At 43.5% G+C, this 21,196-nt stretch overlaps 1 protein-coding gene across 1 annotated transcript in view; it reads left to right on the top strand.

Annotated features, from left to right (window-relative positions):
* Nucleotides 1-21,196, top strand: part of EXT1 (exostosin glycosyltransferase 1) — a 181,160-nt gene that overhangs the window by 153,415 nt on the left and 6,549 nt on the right. The window contains exons 2-8 of the mRNA XM_075743439.1: nt 2,230-2,323; nt 5,058-5,165; nt 8,984-9,103; nt 14,467-14,599; nt 15,952-16,070; nt 16,791-16,886; nt 19,613-19,702. Coding sequence (XP_075599554.1) covers nt 2,230-2,323; nt 5,058-5,165; nt 8,984-9,103; nt 14,467-14,599; nt 15,952-16,070; nt 16,791-16,886; nt 19,613-19,702 — 760 coding nt within the window. The remainder of the gene's footprint in view (nt 1-2,229; nt 2,324-5,057; nt 5,166-8,983; nt 9,104-14,466; nt 14,600-15,951; nt 16,071-16,790; nt 16,887-19,612; nt 19,703-21,196) is intronic.

The following is a 21,196-nucleotide window of genomic DNA, read 5'->3' on the forward strand; positions in this document are numbered from 1 at the left end:
AAGGATTTCAAACAGAAGCTTTATCCTGGAGTGGTTGCTGAGGGGGATTAAACTGGAAGCCAGTCCACTAGCACTGCACTCAAAGATCTTGTCGAGTCACCTTAAAACATTTGGGTTGAAATTGCAGGGAAATTGTTCATGGGAAGAAGCTCTGGTGCAATTCATCCGCTGCAGCAGCTCTCAATGGATATTGCTTTACTCTGGGTCTGCTCCTGTTGTATTTGCGGGCTCTCCCTGAAGTGAGTGGAAATTTTGTGCCCATACATCAAGGTTAGGATGAGGCTCTCTGTGTACGTATGATGTAGATAAATTGCTTGATGACCATGAACGGTGCTATTCCAGAGCTCTGCAATAAATCACACATTAGGCTTTAAAATGCACAAATGGGAGCAAGACGCTAACTGGTTTCCAGGTGGAAAATGGTCAACAAAATCCTTTTCTTTCTTTTTTTTTTTTTTTCCCCCTGTGTAAATCTATCCTAATATCAGCAAATTGGATATGAAAGAAAAGGTGTCCAATATAAGACACTGGTGGCGTATGAAGGACTCGTGCTGCCCTCGTTCTCTGCTCTTCTTTGTGTTCTGGTTCTGCCATCGGTGTTTTGTGGATATTGTTGCATTCCGCGGTATTAACAGGTTTTTACATTCTCAGCTAGCTAACGATGGGGGACTTCTGACTGGCGTGTTGTAGCCCTACGGGGTATTCTATTTTTGGTATTTATTAAAATTTTCTGTCATACGATATACAGTGAAAGTGATGAGCCTCAGACCTTTCAGTATGTAAAAAAGGAATGCTTAAAAATGGCAACTTTTTATTTTTTTAGTATTCCGGTTTCCTAATATTTTCCCCTGTGTGCTGTGTCACTGCTGGCTTGTGAGCTGGGACGTGGCTGCCAATCAATATCCCACACAGAGAAAAAGAAATTGCTGCCACTCAGATGGAATATGTATATATGTATTTTAACCAAAGTTGAGATAGGATTTAAAACAAAAAAAAGAAGTACTTTGAAGTCTGTTTTGTAGTTTTAATTAATGCAACGAGGGTTTTTATTTTACTGTCAGTGGAGATAATCTTAATCCATTCACAGTGACCTTTTCTTGTGCAAATTAGCTATACACGCTTGTTTAAGCAAATGGGCCTTTGCAAGATGTCTCTTCCTAAAGAGGGAGCTTATAATTGAAAATTGGCTTACTCCCATCTGTCTGGCCTGTGTGAGAATACAAACGTAGGTCTGGACTTTTTTATATTAAAAAATATAATCATATATGCATGTATATACATACACATATACAGGCATACAAAAAAAATTGCTCTGCCTGCAGGCTATGGTTAAATTAGATTATTAGTGTTAGAGAATTTCAGTGCCACAAGATACTGTCAAAATAACATCTGTCTGCAAAGGCCAGGACACTCTGGAGAATGGAGGGTGTTTAATCTGGATCCTTTTGTCTCAGAGGTCGGTGCCATTCACAGTTCCATGGCTTTGCCAGAAGTACAATTAGCTAATAACAGGCTGGAAACTGTTAGGATTTGATGTGTGGGTTTGGTAAATGGTTTTGAGGTGATTGATGGAATCAGGAAAAAAAACCAGGAGTGTCTATAAGCACTTAAAGTTTTAATTCGGAAGAGCAGGGGTCGATGCAAATATGTGGTTAATTGCCAAAATTTGGCAGTTTATCCCTCTCACCACACTTGACAATAACCACCAAGTGAGTCATTGTAACCTGCCGTCCATTTTTCAGTGCCTGCTTGTTAAGGGAAGACTTCTTTTAGCATAGTTTGAATATTTTTTTATTCAAACTCTTGTGCAGAAATGAACACAGTTGTGCATGATTTTGACTAAATCTGAAAACAAATCAGGGTCACAGAAGTGCCGCACTTCGGGTATCAAAATATTTAATATAAGTTTATTGTTAGACCTCATGCATGCCTGCTGATATAGAAATGGCTGATTATTACAAAGGCAAAATGATTTCCTTCATTCTCAGTTTCATTACCACTCTCCCCAGCTCTCTCCCATGGTGGTTGCTCCTTAGGAATGACAAAAAGGAGCAGGGAGATGGCTGACACACGTGTGCGTGGAGGGAGCTAGTTAACCTGGCGGTGAGCGGTCTTGGTCAGGGATGATTTTATCCAGATGTGTCTCAACAGCTGTTTGCATTTTCACGCCCAGTTGCTCTAGGACTCACCACTAATTGAATTTTCTCTTTTCTCCCCTGTTCTTGTTAGGTATGATTACCGTGAAATGCTGCACAATGCCACTTTCTGTCTGGTTCCCCGTGGCCGCAGGCTTGGCTCTTTCAGGTTTCTGGAAGCCTTGCAGGTAAGAGCTGCAGTTTAAAACATCGGCTACGCTGGCTGCAATTCAGCGTGCAATAGCAAGGAGGTGGGGAGGAGTGAAATGTGTTTCATTTCCCTAGTGTACAGTAATCCACTTTGCGAAAGCCTCTATTCATACTTCTGGAGCAATTGGCAGCTTCTTCCCAGGAGGGGCTGAGCACTGAGCTCATCTGAAGGTTGAACTGCGTTACCTCCAGGAAAGGGTTTCCCTGGATGTGGTGGGGCTGAGAGGTTGGACCCATTTCGAGCAGTATTTTGTCAAGCTGTGAGACTTCCTGTGGGAGACACTGGCCTCTACAAGTAAGCCCCGGGGCAGTAAAAGTAACTTTTTGTGTACACTTAGCCAGAGCAGACCTGCTTATGCATTGCCTGTCTTGAGATGGTGCTTGCTGAACATGCAGAAGGTGGCCCAGAGGCTGTAAAGCCCCAGATGGAAGCTTCACATGAAGGTGGATATAGGCTGATCTCAGGGAGCTCGCAATGTATCTGGGACAGCACCCGAATCCCCTTCACCTTTTAAAACATTTAGGTTAATAGTGTCCTTTTTTTTGCTGTTGGCCAGCAGCAGAGGGCAATGCAAAGGGGCTCCCGAGTCACCGTGGCAGTGGGACTTGGCTGCACAGTGATCGAGCCTGACGCTGACGTGCTCTGGCTGCACCTGGCATGACCTTTTTTGTGGGCAAGCATCAGCTCAGGCCTGGGGTCCTGGATCTTCAGTCAGCCGTACAGAGAACCCTGGGAGATGCTGCAGCTCCCCTCTGGGACTGGCATCTGGATTTCCATGGGGGCTGGAGTGGAGGGAGGGGGAGGCTGAGGCACTTCTTGATGTCAGTGAGATGGCAAATGAGGACACTTTGCAGGGTCCTGCCTCCGGGTGTCCTTTGGCCATTTGGGAAGAGGCCCAGCATTGGCAGTAAAGCTGTTAATAAATAGCATCACATCGCTTTTCTTCATCAACCACAAAATCTCCCAGCCACTGTTAAAGAGTATTGTTTACCGCAGTGCAGAGCAGGATTCAGGCACCTAAGTGTAGGTGTATCATGTCATTTTAGAAGCCCAGGGGTACCCTTCTGGCTCTCTGCTGCTTCTCCAGAAGGTCTCCAGTAGATCCTATGTCATGTCTGCCAGCCTTTGATGAGTTTCTTGGATATGCTAGAGCATCCCAAATGTGCTGGACACAGGTTTAACCACTGAACCCACACTTACTGTCACATTTGAGATCCCAGTTCTGGACTGTCACTGATGTTTTTGCTCCTACTCAGAAGTTAAATAGCTTGCAAAGTGCTGTTCCCTCTGCAGCTTCTTCAGAGGAAGAAGTGGGACTGGCTTATTTGGGATGACAAGTCACTTCAGATTCCTCTGAAGAGCACTGCTCAGCCATTCTCTCATCTGGGCCGCAAGTCCTGCAGCTTCTGTTAGATACATCGTCTCAGGAGAAGAAAGCCGGGAGCGTATCTCACTGTACAGAACTCGGAGGCTCCAGGTCGATGAGGATAAAATGCAGGCACTGAGGATTTTCCTAGCAGGGTAGCAGCAGTATTCACTGATTATGATGAATTTCCAATTTCTGTCTGGCTCCGGGGCATGTCGAAAGACGTAATCCCCATTAGTGGAATGTTTTAAACATGAAAACAAATTGCTAAGTGTTTTCTGGTTGGCTTTTTTCATGCACTAATGTAATTTCCTTGCAGAAGATCACAGTTCTTTATACATTATAAGCATTGCTGTAATGCAGAGACTTGACCAGTCTAAGATCCTGTGTGTAATACATGTTACCAAGGAAGGTACAGCAGTCTGAAAGGTTCCCCTTTATACCATCTTTGGGGAGGTCTGAACCCTAATCTGGACCAAATTCAGAGCACTTAAGCTTAGCTTGATCCAAAAGAAACTAAACCAGAGCATGGGCTTGATGCAGATCATCTGGTAACAGGTTCTTTCATCACATCATGAGGTTTTAGGTTTGACTCTTACATTGTCATCCAGCTGACCAGAACATAGTGGCGATCATTGGCTTATGGAAATACTGCCCTATTTACTGAATATTCCCAAACTTGCTGTCTGTGCAGAGGAACTTGTGTCGCTCGCAAAAGATTGAACAATTTAGATCATACTGGTATGAAACAGATACTAAATGCATATGCTTTTTGTTTGTTTTAAGACAGAAAGCAATTCTCATTTTTGTAGACAGATGAGATGGTTTTGCACTCTCCTCTTTTGGGAGAGTTGATATCAAACAGGATAGGGAGTTCACTCCACCTTTGTGGAAAAAGTGCTCTCGAATTAAGTATGATACATATTTTCTGGAGGGTTGTCTTGCAACATATTATAAAAATTGAGGGAGTTAGCTCCCTGCTGAATGGTTCACAAAGCAGCGAGGGATGCCATCATTTAGTATTAAATTCTCCGGTGTTACAGCTACAGCATTTTAACCGTTCTGCCCTTGCCTGGCAGCATAAGCACCAGATTTTAAATGACACTTTCCATGCAAGCCCAACCTTCCAGTGAATATGACTAAGCACAAAATGGAAAACCACAAAAATTTGGGCTGGCCTCTAGCTTCTGGTGCTCTTTGCCGTGTTGCCTTTCCTGACGGCCTTTATGAGAGCTGGCTCAGAGCTTATACAGAAAGCAATGGTCATGACGTTGGTGCAACCCTCAAAGCTTTCCCTAATGGTTGGGTACCCGCTAATGACTGTGATGCCTGTGTGTGCGTGCAGGCTGCCTGCGTCCCGGTTATGCTCAGCAACGGATGGGAGTTGCCGTTCTCGGAAGTGATTGATTGGAACCAAGCTGCCGTCATAGGCGATGAGAGATTGTTATTACAGGTAAGAAAAAGACCATGGCCTTCAGCGCATCAGTTGATTATTGCTGCCGCCATCTAAATGGACAGGAAAGATGAATCCAAAAGGTCAGGGCTGTGAAGGATTTTTTATCATGAAGGGATTGTCTGTGTCACACTGGCTATGAACTCATTTAATATGACATCATTCATTTTTTGACCTGAAGGTCATTGCAGCCACCAGACCACATTCTTAAATGCAAGACACACTTTTATTTCTCCTAAGAGGATGAAATCTCTTCTGGTGTGGAGCACCTAGATGCCTCTCTGAGGCCAGGCTGTCCTGGACCGGGTGCTGTGATGAGAGAGAAAACATCTGAAGGCAGGTTCTGCTCTCGCCCTTCAGAGATGGTTTATCCTTAGGGGTCCCCCCAGCGCCGTGTGTCTGGCTGGCAGGTACTGAAGGGACAGAAAAGCAGATATTTTCTCAGGCAGGAATTACTACCTAGCAGGTTTGTGGGAAGCAGAATATGTCCCTTTTCTGATGTCTGGACCATGTAACATTGCTTTCTGAAGCAGTGTTCATGTCACTTACTGTTAATCTCCTTGAGCTCATGGAACTAAAGCAGGCTGAAAAGTTAGAAATTCCCTGCTACCTTCATCACCTACCTTGGTTTTAAATTCACTAGGTTTTGTTTTTTTTCCCCTAGTGGGTTTTGTAGTCTAAGTATGTTCTGTAAAGTATGTGGAGAAGTTGATTTTAGGAAAAGTTCTTGAAAAATTGGTTTCCCCAAAGTAGCATTTGATAAAACGCCATTGCCCAGCATGAAGCTGAGATCCACAAGATCTGGACTAGCCACTAAGTAGCCACTGAGAGGCTTGGGTTTTTTTTTATGGCTGAATTTAACTCATTTCCAAAGTGGCAAGCTATTGTCATCCACAGAGAGAAGCCTTCAAAGGTTTCGTGTGCAACCTGCTCTAGGTGATCCTGCTCTAGCAGGAGGGTTGGACTAGATGATCTCTAGAGGTACCTTCCAACCCCTACCACTCTGTGAATCTGTGAATATGTGTACAGGTGTCTTGGCACCCCAAAAATGAAGCGTCTTCGAAAATCTCATTTGATGCTTATTCACTTGTCTGAAGAAGTAAATATTTGTGAAGAGCTGGCCTAGCAAGCCTTGCAAAGTGCTGTCTATTCTCCTTAATGTGATACAAGCTGCAAATATAAAAGGGCCATTTGGTTTTTGCTTCTGTGGACAGCACATTTTTCTGAGCAAAATTATTTCTCTCTTTAAATAATAATAATTTGCTGATCCTCATGCTTTCCGGTAACATGCCATTCGTTCTCTTCACAGCTGCTTCCATATTGAACAGCTACTGCACCGTTATTAACAGTGTTTTTAAAGAGCTGGCAGAGGGCCTGAATGTCTGCTCTGGGAAATGTTTTTGTTGTGTTACAGTTTTTCATTTCCTGTTTGAGAGCAGCTCGGATGTTTTTATTTGCATATTCTCCTCATCATAGCGCTGGGAGAGCTTAATCCAGCCTTTCTGCATTTATTTGTGCAGGGTGTTTTTTCCCTTCCCCCTACTTATTACTGAAATGACCTTTTATTAAGACGTCATCCCATTCTAATAATTCCAGTGTAATCCTGCCAGATTAGTATTAATACATCATTTTCCCCACTTGTCTTTCTGGACAAGTAGATTAATAACTAATAGACAAATGCAGTTAAAATGGGAGCTCTGATTTTTCTTTCCAGCTGTTGGAACAGAGCAGGCACCAAGGCTTTTTTTTAACCTTGGCACTGTGTTTGCAGGCACGCTGAAGCATGGTGTGGTCTCTAAAATCATAACCTCTTGCAGTAACCTTCACAGTCAGAGCAGCCTTCCCTTTCAAAAGGCTTAGTTGGGAATGAGTATTGATTTTCTTTCTTGCTCGCACACATATGTGCATACACGCAAGGTTGCACATAATGCAGTGAAATGAATGAGTTTATAGAAAAAATGCCATATCACCACTGTGAAGTGACTTTGATTGTGTGTTTGCTGTTGGTAATGATCACATCTGCGTACAGCCAGTACAGGTAATGTTCATTATCCTTCCACTTATTGGAGCTATTTGGAAAAATAAGGAAAAGAAAGAATATCCACCCCAAAGATGAATTTTGATGCAGTTATTTACCATTCTGGAATAGTGATGGGACCAGTTAGAAAAACATGTACTAATACATGATTTTAGCTTCTATCTTTTGTACTACTTTTGCAGGGTATATTTTACCTAAAGACCTATATTTTACCTAAAGGGCAAAGGAACGTAAAGTACCATCTTCAACAGTCTATCTTCTTCTGTTCCACTGTGCTGTAGTGCACTCTCTTAAGCTCAAATTCTGTATTACATCTAGCAGTGTCTCTAAGATGAAGGCCTAAGAGACGAAGGTCTCAGGGAGTAGAGGTTGTCGCATCTGACACTGCACCCTGTGGAGCTATGGTCCTTTTGGACGCAGTCTCCAGACCTGCATGCAAACAATGCAATACAGAATTTACTGATTCTTGTGGAATTTTTTTAGATATAAAGACTTAAAATCTCAAATTTTCTTCAGGAAAATGTTTTATGTGAAATCATTTGGTATGGGAGCATGTGAAAGCAAATAATGATCACTGCCACCTCTCAATATTTTAGGAAAAAGTGTGTTCTGGTCAGGAAAAGTCAGGGTGTGGTGCGGTGCAGGTTAAACTTCAGAATGAGCTGGGATGTGCAAAAAGCAACACACAGCCAAGGTATATACTTTTACAACTGACAACTTAGGGAAAAGAGTTGTGAGAAATGAGTGTCTGAGAATGAGGTGGTCTAATTTGAAATCGCAGAAAAAAGTAGGCACAAAAGCACAAGTCTTCATTCCTAGAAAAAAATGAACTCAAGTCAGCAAAGTATCCTAGATGCCTTTCTGGTGCTGTGAGTAGCCCTTGTAATGGAAGGAAATTGCAGTTAAATTCCCTTGATAATGTCAGTTTGCATTGTCAAAGTGGAGGCCTTGGTCGAGGTCCTACAAAGTTAAGCAGCGACACGTACGCACAGTAGTTTCCCTCCAGTGTGGAAGAGGGACGTGGGGATGGGGAAGGATGTAGAAGTGAAACCCCTCCGTTCTGATCCAGTGAGCAGTTACATTTTTAATGACAAAGCATTGCAGCAGGACAATTTGGGGTTTATTTGTAAGGCAACTTATACCAGGATTAACATGTTGATTTAATGGAGAGGGGGAAAAAGAAGCAGTGTTTTTGCTTGTGAATAACAGGTGTTGTGGGACACCTTATTCTTTCCACCTACGGTAATTAGTAAAGTGCAATTTGATCCACAGGCTCCCAGAACCTGGAGTCTTAGTTAATATGTTGCTGTGTTTTCCTTAGGGCACTTAGTGCTGCCATGCTGCGGTAAGTGCAATTCCAGATCCCTTTAATATACTTTGAGAGTGGGGATTATTGTTGGACTCTCAAGACCTGCAGGTACTAGTTTGTTAAAATACTAGTCCATGAAAAGCTTTGTGCACAAGGGATGTATGGAGGAGCTCTTTTCTGTGCCACGTCACTGCGCTGGGGAGAGGGAGCTTTTGTTGCCATAAAACAACCAAAAACTAAAAGAAAGCAGATTTTTTAAAAAAATCATATATTCAGTACCAAAGGTTATAAAGGGTTGCGTCTCATTCGCTTTACATCAAGGCTTTAACTGTTGACACATGCATCTGTCGGACAGGAGCGCTGAAGCTGTGCAGCTTGCTAATAGAAGAGAGACCTTGTCAGCAGCATATTAATTTGATGAGATTGCGTTGTTTTCTGAAGCTTCTGACTATATTACATCTTGTATTACAGATTCCTTCTACAATCAGGTCTATCCATCAGGATAAAATCCTAGCACTTAGACAGCAGACACAGTTCTTGTGGGAGGCTTATTTTTCTTCAGTTGAGAAGATTGTATTGACTACACTAGAGGTGAGTAAAAATTGTCTGGGACTCTGCCGAGCAGCGAGGTCTCCGTACCTGTCCAGCTGCTCCTGTCCTCAGCTGGCATCGGACCTTGGTTTTCATGACATGCAGTTGGTCACTGGGAGGAAAACCTGGCATCTTGATAAGTTTTCTCCCCTAAGGAAATATTTTCTTCATTATTGGAATCCACATTAGAAAACTGACACGATGAAAAATGGGAGCTACCCGACACATGGAAAAGTTGTCATGTGTGATCTTGCCTTCACAAGGTTTTAAGGCTTATGAATCACTATCCTTGTCATTGATAGTAAATGTGTTGCTTTAAGAAACCTTTCTGGAATTCATTTTGGAAAAAAATATTACTGCCGAGCTCCTCCTCAACCATTCCTTAACATTTTGATGCCTTGTGATGGGGCTGTTGGTCTGGCTGAAGGAAAAGGGGGGCTTGTAAATTACTGTGTCTTATCTTCACACGCAGGATAAGGGAAAGGCCTGATCATCCTTATGAAATATTAATAAATAATCATAATTAGACTGCTATTAAACAGGGAGACAGATGATCTCAAATGTGGAGAGAATCCTTTCTGAATTCAGAGACAGAGGAGAGATGAAAGGATCTTTAGAAGTAGGGCCCAGGCTACAATTTCAAAAGCAGGTTTCTCTTCTAATTGTTTTGCAATTTTGCACATAAATTTTTGACACACTTCTACCACTGAAAGTGGCTCACTTTGTAGGTGCAAATGCATTCATCTTTTGCTAATGCTTCTGCAATAGCATCCGTCTTTGTGCGCAGTTGTAAAGCTCCACATTTCCCGCTGTGCCTGCTTTCCCCTGAAAACTGGAAATGAGCGCTGCTGCCTGCAGCACAGGTTGCCCATGGCTGATCTACCTCCAGCTGCTGCAAGACAGTCCCTTAGGTTTTTCTGTGCCAGTGAAAAAAAACCAGCCAGGGAACATTTTCGGAGCCCCTGGCATAGCTATCCTCGCAACGCTCTCCTTCCCCCAGAAGAGCATGTCTTCATCTGTGCTGCCTGTTGGGAACTGCTCTGCATCCTCAGACTCCCCATAAGCACTGATGAGATAGTGATAATTATCACAGCCCATGCCAGGATCAGACTAACAAAGCTGGAAGAGCATGTGCTAGTGCTCCCAGTCTAATTTACCCTTACAGAAGTACCCTTAAGGGCAGTCAGGGTGCCTCGTGTATCATCTTCCCCTTCCCTACACGCACCTTGTTATTGTTAGGGATTGCTAAAAGGAGAGGGGTGCACAGCTCTCCTTGCTGCCCCTCTCCTGCCCGTGCTGGGGCTGGTGTAGAGGGGACATAACCTGCAGCCCCCTTGGCCTCGGTGTCCATTGCACCAGGCTCCAGTGCTCACGGCTGTGTCTAGCGCTGCCCTGGGACACGTTGGCCCATGTGGCCGCAGGTGCCCAGGGGACAGCAAAACCCATAATAAAGCTGAAGCAGCTGGGCAACCGGCAGGCTGGAGTTTCCGCTTTGAGGGGAAAAACTAAAGCAAAACCAAAAATCTTCCTGGAAGGTTTAATTTAATGAAATCAAGTAATGCATGCCTGGTGTTGAAGTTACGTTCTGGGTTTTTTCATTTGTTTGAGAGGGTGGTTTTGGTTTGGGGGGGGGGGTGTTTATTTTTTAATTCAGGATTCTCAGAATTTGTTGAGACAGCTTCCTATGAACAGATACTCGTTTCACATTTCAGCTTGCCTAAGTCAAGTCATGAGTTAACTTTCCTTACGAAAGGAATAAAACAGTGGAGAGTGATTTTTGGCATCAGAAATCTGCAGGCAATATATCCTCTTCTTAAAATCCAATGTCTGGAAGTAAATTCCTAGCAGGATTATTTTTTTCTGGTGGATGATATCCATCTTCTGTTTTAACACTATTGTGTCAGAATGCTCTGACTATGCTAGATATCACCAGAATAATCACTTGCATGCTGACTGTAGTGCTGGTACATGTCCACATATGAGGATATCAGTACAGAAAAAGTCTTCACCTACTCTGGTGTCTGCAAGGACATCACAGCACTCCTCTGCCCTTTATCCTAGACACCTCTGAAAACATTAAGTCACATTTTACCAATATACTTCAGTGTTTTCTCATTTTCAGTACAATTTGAATGGAAAAAAAAAAAGAGAACAGCCAGACATTTTTAAAAAAAGTTCTATTGCGTGTTGCTGTCTTGAAAAATACAAAGGAGTGTTACTTACTTTGAGTGGAACCAAAATTGGTAAAAAATGTTCAAACTTAGTTCAAACACCAGTAAGGGCAACTGAGGTTGGTGGCAAAACTCTGGTAGGGTGCAGGGATCAGGACCAATATTTAAGGAGGATCTGGATGATGCTCTTGGTCATATGATTTAGTTTTAAGTAGTCCTGCAGGGAGCAGGGAGTTGGACTTGATTCCTAATGGGTCCCTTCCAACGTGGGATATTCTGTGATTCTATTTTAAGGTCTGTGTTTGTTTCACAGCATTTGGTGGCCTCAGCCAAACAGCTTATAGCCCAGAATGAGAGGCTTGGATTGTTTGGCCAGCAACCCCATATTGCAGGCACAGAGGAGCAGCCCAGTGCTGTGGACATGGTGTGGGTTAGGGAAAGATATTCATGAGGGTCTGCCCCTGGCTGGACTGCTGCAAACACCATCCAGACACACGCTCCAGTGTATCTGCGCTTTTTCAGCTTGGTCTTCTCTGAAAACAAACCCAAAACATCCCTAAATCCCCGTGTGGCGTGCTCAGTCCTCGGCTCAGAAAGAGGAGGGGAGAGGGATAGCACAAAGTACAGACAAGAACTATTTGATGCTTGGCTGGGGCATGTTGAGAAGCAGCTGTGATTAAGACAATATGTGAACTTTTTGAAGTGTGAGGATGAGGGAGACAAAAATATTGGCCTATTAATGAATTCCAAAAAGAAAAGGGAGATCTCACCAGAGATCCTAACCTCTTCCTCCTCTGATTAAACTTCCTGTCATGCTTCATCATTGGAGAGACCGTGGAGCTGCTGTCTGTCTCTGCAATATGTGCAATGCTATACATTCTGCATTTTAATTGATTGGCCCTCCATGTTATCTTTTTTTATACTTTTCTGTTCTCTTTCTGCCAAGTTGTCTTTTCTCTCCTCTATCATGACAGACAGCTAGGTTTCTTATGTAGACCAGGAGTGTGATAAATTAATCTTCCATTTGTTAACTGTGATAAATCGCCGAGGCCAGCTCCTCAGCCTGGTGCAGAACCGCACTGGTGAGATTTGTGTGCCTGACATGCACCAAAGTTTGCGTGCGCTGCATGGCACCAGGGGCCTGCTCTGTGTTCGAGCTGCACTGACTCCGGGTGCGCTGAGGCAGCGTTGAATGCGAGCCATGTGTTTCCCCTGCAGCCTTGTTGGCTACCAGCGCGATGGAAAACTCCACCGTCTGTGAAAACCTCCTGACCATGTAAATTCACAGACGACTTCTTATCTGATTACGCCCCAGTTCTGAGAAAGCAGGAGGAAGGAGCTGTAATATTTAGGCTTTGTGGTAAACACTTTGCAATATGTACTTTCTAGGTTCTGTCTTTGTTTAGTGGCATAACTTGCAGATGGAGATACAGCAGTCGTCTTTTTTTTCTTCTCCCCACTACCATGCAGGGTATCTGACAACTGATACACCTAACTTTCCAAACAGAAATACTCAGATATGCTCTTGTCAGTGATGGAAATACAGTCCTAAGTCTGTTATTCCAAGCCCCCCGAAAAAGTTAAATTAACAGGCATGTGAGTGAATTACTGCATATTAGCTATGGTAATTGGCTGTAGGCAAAAGTAAGACAAGCATGCAAGCACCTAACATTTGCCCCAGTTTAACAGTACATGTATCACCACCAGCAGTGGATTGCCTAGCACAGCGTGACTGTATTTTAATGTTTTTTTGTCATGGCAATCAAAAATTCCAGGAAAACCACTGCTTGTGGCAACACTTATTCATGTTCTTTGTTGACCAAATGTCCCTGAACTCAGCTGCTTACAGAGATTTTAGCTTGTTTAGACTCCAGCAGCTGCTTTTGTTCGGCTTGTGTTGGGTCTTTGCTTGCCTTTGGTTTTCCTATGCTGTGGGTATATTCCTTCTTTAGTTCCATAGATTTTAAAGCTAGAATGAATGAGGGATAAGATTCAGTCCAACTTCAGAACCAAAATGTTTCACTCAGACATGCCAATGGTAAGGCCAGAGACGTTAGGTTAGGAGAACCAACATGTTATTGGCACTTGAGCCCTGTGCAATGCATAAACTTGCCAGTTACATGAAATCTCTGTAGAACATCACAGAAGATGAGCTGCAGGAAAAGGCAAGGTGATCCTGCTTAGCTGACTTAGGGGAAAACTCTTTCTTCACCACCTCTGGCCCTTTGCAATGTCCTATCTCCAGACCTGCTGACCTCTGATGCTCTGGGGGGAAGGCAAATCTGGAAGAACTTTTGGGCCCAACAGCTGATTGCACTTAGAAAGTTGCATCTTATTTGGAGGCTGAATTTGTCCCGTTACAGCTTCCCACTGCTGAATCTTGTTATGCCTTTGCAGCAAGTTTGAAAAAGCTCCCGTCGGTGTAAGAACCACTATGGTTCTTGCATACAGGCATCTGATGTGAAGTAACTGTAATTAGCTTTATAAATATATATTAATTGTACAGCCTTATATCTTTTTTTGCGGCTCGTGGTATTCTAGATGATAAAGTAGATGACCTAGCAGTCTGTTCTGACCTTAAAAAACCTAGGAATCTATGTTTGTGGCCCTCCACAGAGACAGACCATAGTTGCCAAAAGATCTTTCTGTTTCATTCAGCAAGGAACTGTTATAGAACTGAGACGGAATCAGTGATGTATCTGAATGCTAATATCACTTTATAATTAAGCAAAAATGAATAATTAGGGCAGCCTGATTTGCTGAAAGTCTTTGTGGTTTTGAATGCCTTCATTATCTCAAAATAATACCTAGCTTTGTAATGCCATCCTCAAATAATTATCTTCTGGATAGTAAAGCTGACAATGAACTAATCGGGCTTACAACTGCTAAGGTACTCTAATAGACAAAATATTTGACTTGAAATACAAAATGGAATGAATTGCAAGGTCCCCATGTCCAGAGAGACTAATGAGGTGCTCTGAAACATATTGCACAAAGCCTGAGCTGCTGAGGTGGTCTCAAAGTGTGCAGGTTCTCTGTCATTTTAAGAGAGATTAAGCACGAATGTCTAGTAATTTGTGTGCCTCAGCTTTTTGCGAAATGGGTGATGATTCCAGTCAGCTGGAGTCCCTGAAGTTTCTACCAGTGACTATTACAGTCTATTTAAAAATCATCACCTTTCTTGTTTTCCAGATTATTCAGGACAGAATATTTAAGCACATATCACGTAACAGCTTAATATGGAACAAACATCCTGGAGGGTTATTTGTACTGCCACAGTATTCCTCATATCTGGGAGATTTTCCTTACTACTATGCTAATCTCGGTGAGTGAATCCTTGCTATAATCTGGTGGTATTTGGAATTTCTAGTGGAAGTTTGGAATTTGATCTTTGAGTAGCGTGTGCCAAGTGACTTACCATTCATTTCTAGTTAATGATGCCTTTCATTTATCCTGTCTCGATCTTCCCTGCCCACTGTAGACTGGAATGCCTCTGACTCATCAACATGCATCATGTGCCTCTCGCTTGCAAAGATTGTTTAAAAAAAATCTATGTCCCTTCATACTTTTCAGTTGCCAGTAATTAATGCCTGAGTTGCTGACCCATTCACAGCCCGAGGGGACATAAGAGGAATAGCTTTTTGCTTTCTTTGTTTATTTGTGCTTGGCAAATTGGAAAAGTGGTAATTTACCCATGACACTTGTTATTGGAATGTATAGTTGGTATGGATTTATTCTCCATACTATGCGTCTTCATATGGATCCCACTAGAAGGAATGAATAGGGCTTAGGTTCCTGGCTTTTTCCTCAAGCGGAGCTTAAACGCTGAGTTCTGCAGGGGAATGTGCCTGCAGGCTGAAGTGATCCTGCGTACCAGACTGCTGCTACTTTTGGCTCAGCCTGTGCCATCCCACTTGTGTGGATCTGTACTGCTCACCTGCTAAAAATTCACAGTTACCGTGTTAAAAAGGGAGAAGAAGGTTTCTGTGGGAATTTTGATGAAAAATGACTATGACCCCACACAGATGAATTTAGATGAGGTTGAGAGCGAAGGGTAGACGCCAGTAAGATCTGTTATTTCAGGCAGAAAAGGAAATCATAGCGAGACAAAAATATCAGAATGGAAGGCAAGGACGCAAGCAGAATTATCAGCTCAGGAGGTAATTGAAGATGCATGTGGATGGGGATCGACCCAGAAAGACCAAAAATCTGACAGAGGCTGTAATGGAACTGAGGAAACTGAACAAGCTTCTGGAAGTTGTGGAGATAATCTGTATAAAACATCAAGCATCCAGAGCCAGGCAGCAAAACAGAGCCCGTGTCAAGAAAGACATTTGGTTGAACAAACTAGATGTCAATATTATCTCTGGGACAAACTGGATGAAAGAAAGAGATTGCAGGACATCTGTGGAAATAGTGAGTAAGAGAAGGCAGTAATTGTGTTGGAGTCAGGGATTTCAGAGGGTGTGGGAGTTAAAGGGAAGTGTGATCTCCTCTGAAGCATCTGGTATCCTAGTATCCGAGACAAAAGGAGATGGCCTAAAAAAACGTGGCAAGATTTGCATTAAGTGCAGATTATTTTTCCATCTCCAGGATCCTTTAATCTGTACTAGCTGGGGCTAACTGTTTTTAATCTGTACTAACTGTTTTTACTGAACACATATCTCTTCAATTCAGGTCTGAAGCCTCTTTCCACATTCACTGCCGTTATCCATGCAGTAACTCCCCTGGTTTCCCAGTCTCAGCCTGTGCTGAAACTCCTGGTTGCTGTAGCCAAGTCCCAGTACTGTGCACAGGTAAGCAGTGCTCTTTGACTGTCAGTCACAATGGAGACAAAACTACTATCCCAGGAGCAAAGGGCCTACTGACTTCAGATCTTCTCAGTCCTGTTTCAAACCGCTGTTTCAATTCTGGTGTTTCTTTTTTCTGAGATTTCTACTGTCTGTGACCTGCATGCATGGGAAACAAGAATTCTGAGTATAGTGGGAGTGGAATAGAGACAGTAATTAAACCCCTTTGTTTCATGAGGCAGGCAAAATAATTACTGCACTTTAAAGATCAGGATTGTGAGTGCTACAAACTGCAAAAGGATGTCTGTGCTTCAAGAGCCGCTACATGATCTTCCTTCCTCCTGCTGTGGCTCTTAGTCTCAGCAGTGCCAGGATTTTGGTTTCTCTAAAAGAAACCCTGGGGAGTTCAGTAGGAGCACCCTCTCACAGTGGAGTGTCACAAGTGGTTTAGAGCCAAAGTAAATCAGTGACATCCGTATGACCTGGTCAAGATAGAGACTTCCCGAGTTCCTGTCCAGCCTATGTTTGCCTGAGAGGACGTATGTCATAAATAGTCAGGATGGGTGAAATTACTGCAGGAAGTGTTATTTTTATACAGATTTGTATCGTTGTCGATTTTGAAATTCCTAACCTGAATTTAACATTTCTGTCTGTAGATCTGAGTCCTTAGGGTTTGGACTCCAGTGCTACAAAGGTCTCTGATCATAGTCCAATATTCTCTTTCAGATTATTGTTTTATGGAATTGTGATAAACCCCTCCCAGCCAAACACCGCTGGCCTGCCACTTCTGTGCCTGTCATAGTCATTGAAGGAGAGAGCAAGGTAGGTGGAGAGAGGCATGGTAAAAGATTGTGTCTATTCTCCAGTGGTACCAGAATTTATTTTTCCAGCTGCTTTGGTGAAAGCTTTGTAGTTCCCAACGGCGTGACAGCTCCTTTCTATTCCTTGGCTTTTTGTACCAGCTTGGTCACAGATTCATGTTTCATGCATGAGGCCTGTGCTCTCAGAAATCATCAACGTGGCAATTAATGTCATGAAACTCAGATTCGCAGGTGGGACCCGGTTTTGAAATGTGGCCCCGAGAGCAAGTAGTGCTGACCCCATCTTTGGAGATTTTCTGTCTTTCTGCAGGTGCATGAAAGTAGTGATGCAGCTGAATTCATTGAGTCTGAGCAGTCAGGTGCAAGACTTGGGGGTCAGCTGTGGACTCAAAAGCAGAGGAAGAAATAAGGATGAATGGTGTAAATGCGCCCTGAAAAAGTGCCTTCTGTCACGGCCTTGTAGGAAACTGATGCCAGTGATGGGGTCCCACCATCATAAAAAAGGAAGAGACAAGGGACACTTGGATGGGAACAAAACCACCATGTTGTCTCTTGCCGTGCAGCACCCTTGTTCCTTTGCACTTTCACAAAGTCAAAACACACACCACCCAGATGAGAAAAGAGGCTTTTTTAAACATCCACACTGAAGTGGATGATTCCTTTCCAAATGCAGACCTGAGAGAAGCAGTGCTTCTTGCTCTGTGTTTGCAAAGGAAACTTTTAGTTGCTTTGGCTGTACGATCCTGTTTTGGATTTATAGTCCTGTCTTTGGTCTTTTCCCCCAGTCACCTTAGCAAGGGGAAAGCAAGAGCCCTTGGAGGTTGGCAGCTAATGGCTTGTGCCTTAGCTAGCCATGTAAACAGTATCAGGAGAGTTGCTGCAGGGCCGAGAAAGGCTGTAGTGATTTCTGAGCCTTTTGAACGTTGTGGGCTTTTTTTCTTTCTTTTTGGAAAACTTGCAGAGGTGACATAGAGGGGAAAATCTCTGACCAGTTCTACAGTGTTTGTAGAAATTGGCCCCAGGCACTGTTTAGATTACAAATGAGTCTCCTGAGTACACAAAGGTGTGTTTATAGTGGACAGTCTCTTCCCTTTAATATCCCAACGTGTGCCAAATGGCTTCTCGCATGGAAAAGCTGTTTGTTTGGACAAAGCTTGCAGAGCCGGAGCAGTGCAATTCAAAGGTTGCACAAAGGAACTGCTTTTCCTCTTCAGACTAAACTGAAGTGTACTGGCAGGCACAGTTGCTCTGTGCAGGTGATCACAGAGGTCTGCCTTTTCCTGACCTTCACTCCTCCCCATGAAATCAAGATATATTATCACACCCATTTTACAACAGGGAGCTTTAGCTACAAAAACAAATACATGGGTAGTCCCAACTGTTGTACTATTTGACAATATTTTACGCGGTCTGTCAAAGAGCTGAGGTGAGAACATAGGTCCCCTCCCGACCGCTTCCTCTGCTTTGCCTTAGCATAAGCAAAGCAAAACCATCAACCCCTGCCAGATCACCTCTTCCTCACAACCACTGCCTCCCCGGCCCAAGCCCATTGTAGTGATGTGGGGATGCTCTCCAGATAGACACCGTGAAGCTCCTGATGATGGGGACAGATCTTTCTCTGAATCGAGGCATAGATTCCAAAGTCTTCCTTCCCAACAGGTTGCAAGGGGCACAGAACTGACCGTGTCCATTATGAGGGATGTGTACAACTTCTCCATGTCCCTGTTTCCATACAGTGATTTCCTTTTGCTGGGCCTCATTTCTGTAGTGTTTTCTTGGCATAACAAATTGGGAAAGAAGTCTATTAACTAGCCAGGCTATTTTTCCTAGCAAATGAGGGAAACAAATAGTGTTGTGTCCTTGTTACTATTCATCAGTTCTCAAAAGGTGCTAATTAGTCTGCTAAAGAAACCATATGGATTCTCATTTCTTGCTGTTATCTTTTTGATCCCGCTTTCCCATCTATTTCCTATCACTTTGAGAACTGTCCTGCTGTAGTTTTTAAAACCTTATTCTGTGTATGGATTTTATATATATATATATAGTTGTGTCACTTAAGAATGTGACTTTATAAAATGCTACAATACCAATCTAATTCTTGATGCAGGTGAAGCTCAACTGATACGCATGTTCTTTAGCATATTCTCCTTTTCTGATGGAGAATGTTGCACCATTTGGCAGCAGCTCCCCGTGGATACAGCAGCAATGCACAGAGATGGAGCTGTACCAGTTGACAGGGGAACCATCCTGATAGCGTAACGTCCTTCACACACCGTCTGGACTGCTTGGCTTCCCAGCTGCATAACCTTATGAATGCTGCAAAGTCCTTCTCAGCGTTCATTATCTTTGATCCTCACACCCCGTAGGAGAGCAGAGGGACAGTCCTAGCTACCAGGGAAAACATCCTCCCTGAAGAAGCTGTAGGTACATCTGATTCTCAGTACAGACCATTGCAGTTTGTCACAAAAAGAAAGCAGCCTGCTCCAAAGAGGGAGGAAGGTCTGTTCAGAAATTACTCCTCAGGTAGAAGGTGTGGGCTGACTGCTGGGATGACGAAAATGACAGTCTTTCACTTGTGAGCTGAAGGGTCCTTCCCATCAGGCAGAGATATGCTGTGTGCCTCAGACAAGAGGAAATAAGAGTGAAGAATAAAATAGAGTTTTTCCGTTAGAAATGAATCCTTCAAGTGATTTTTTTTCCTCCCCTTCCTGCCTTGGATACCCACAGGTTATGAGCAGTCGCTTCCTACCCTACGACAACATAGTGACAGATGCAGTGCTAAGCCTGGATGAGGACACCGTGCTTTCGACCACTGAGGTAAGGGTCTCGGTCATTTTGGGAGTCTGCTTGGCTCCTCGGCTCAGCCTGAGCACAGCAGATAGATAGGCTCTTCTCTCGGCTTTGCCAGTGAGCAAATGTTACAAGATTTCCTGCTACGCTCCTCAGATTTAGCGCATTGCACTTGTTTCAGCAACCCTGCCACTGTCTGCCATCAGAGGAGCTTTTCGCCCTGGTTAATTGGCTCATCATTAGCATATGGTTCTTCCGTTCTTTATTATTTTAGTAACATAGCTGCAGGCGGGTGTAGGCAGCCAAGAGCAGTCAGCCTTAATACTCTGTTCTCACTTTTCTGATTGGGGTAGCTTTTCCCCCCCCATGTCATCAGTAGGGTGTAGGTGGGGAAGGAAGGGGTGTCAGCAGCAGGGGACTGCTGTCACTCCAAAAGACAGCATTGCCACACTAATGCAGGATTTCACCGAGGAACGCTCTCTCCTCATTGTGTCGCCCCATAAAATTGGAGATCTTTGCTAGTTTAGGTGTTGGAGTGTTTGTGCCAAGAGCAAGATAGCGCTAAGAAAAGAAAAATACTGTAGAAAACCAATTTTTACAACTGGGATGAGTATTGATTTCTGGAACCTCGTCCTGAGAACCACAGGGGAAGATGATGACAGTTTATATAAAGTGCAATATTTGGGAAATACATTATTAATGATGGCCAGGGAATAGCTTGAAAACCTCGATTTTCTTTTATTTTCCCTTTTTTTTCCCCATGTTCCTGACCATTGCTTTCTCCCTACTTCACCTTTATAAAAATGCTTTTTTGTCAGTGATGGGGATCTTTCACTGATGCTACCACTGCTTATATGTCAGTGAAGAAATGCCTAACATTAGTCACCAGTCACTGCTGTAGACTCTAAGATGTCACTGAATTTGTTCTAAATGGATGAGATTGCAACCACTCTTCTCCCCAGTGTGGATTTGTTGTGCTGTGGTTAGGCTGCTCCAGAAGGAGCTGCGGTAGCCTTCTTTTGCTGCACAGATGGAAGCAGCAGTTGGCATTGAACCTGTTTGATACCAAGATTACACCTTGGTAGCTTCTGCTAGATGAGGAAGAATACAGCTGCTGACAAAGCACTTGTGTGCAAAGCCCTGCACAGCCAAAATCCCCAAAACCAGTAAAAGGCATTTATCCCAGGGCTGGAGTTCCTAAGCAGGTTGTTGCTCAGGAGGAAGCGTCCTGTCTCAGCTGCCCTGGGGGCCATGGTGAGACCTCTGAGGGAGGACATTGCACTGAGGTGCTATTTACAGCAATCCAGCCTGTGGATTCCATGAGGATTTCGAGCTTTGTTTTGGTTTGACTGGTATTTAGTCATCATCCAAACTTCGGAGTCATTCAGACTTCTGGAACACATATGAAATAAATAGTGTTTCTCATTTGGCTTGGCTGTGTTTTACCCTAAACTTTCTGAAATGCAAATATTTGTTGTTGTGTGAGACAACATACACATTTCTTTGTGGCTTCTTCCCTCC

The sequence above is a fragment of the Balearica regulorum genome, chromosome 2 (assembly GCF_011004875.1).
Source record: "Balearica regulorum gibbericeps isolate bBalReg1 chromosome 2, bBalReg1.pri, whole genome shotgun sequence".
Taxonomy (NCBI): Eukaryota; Metazoa; Chordata; class Aves; order Gruiformes; family Gruidae; genus Balearica; species Balearica regulorum.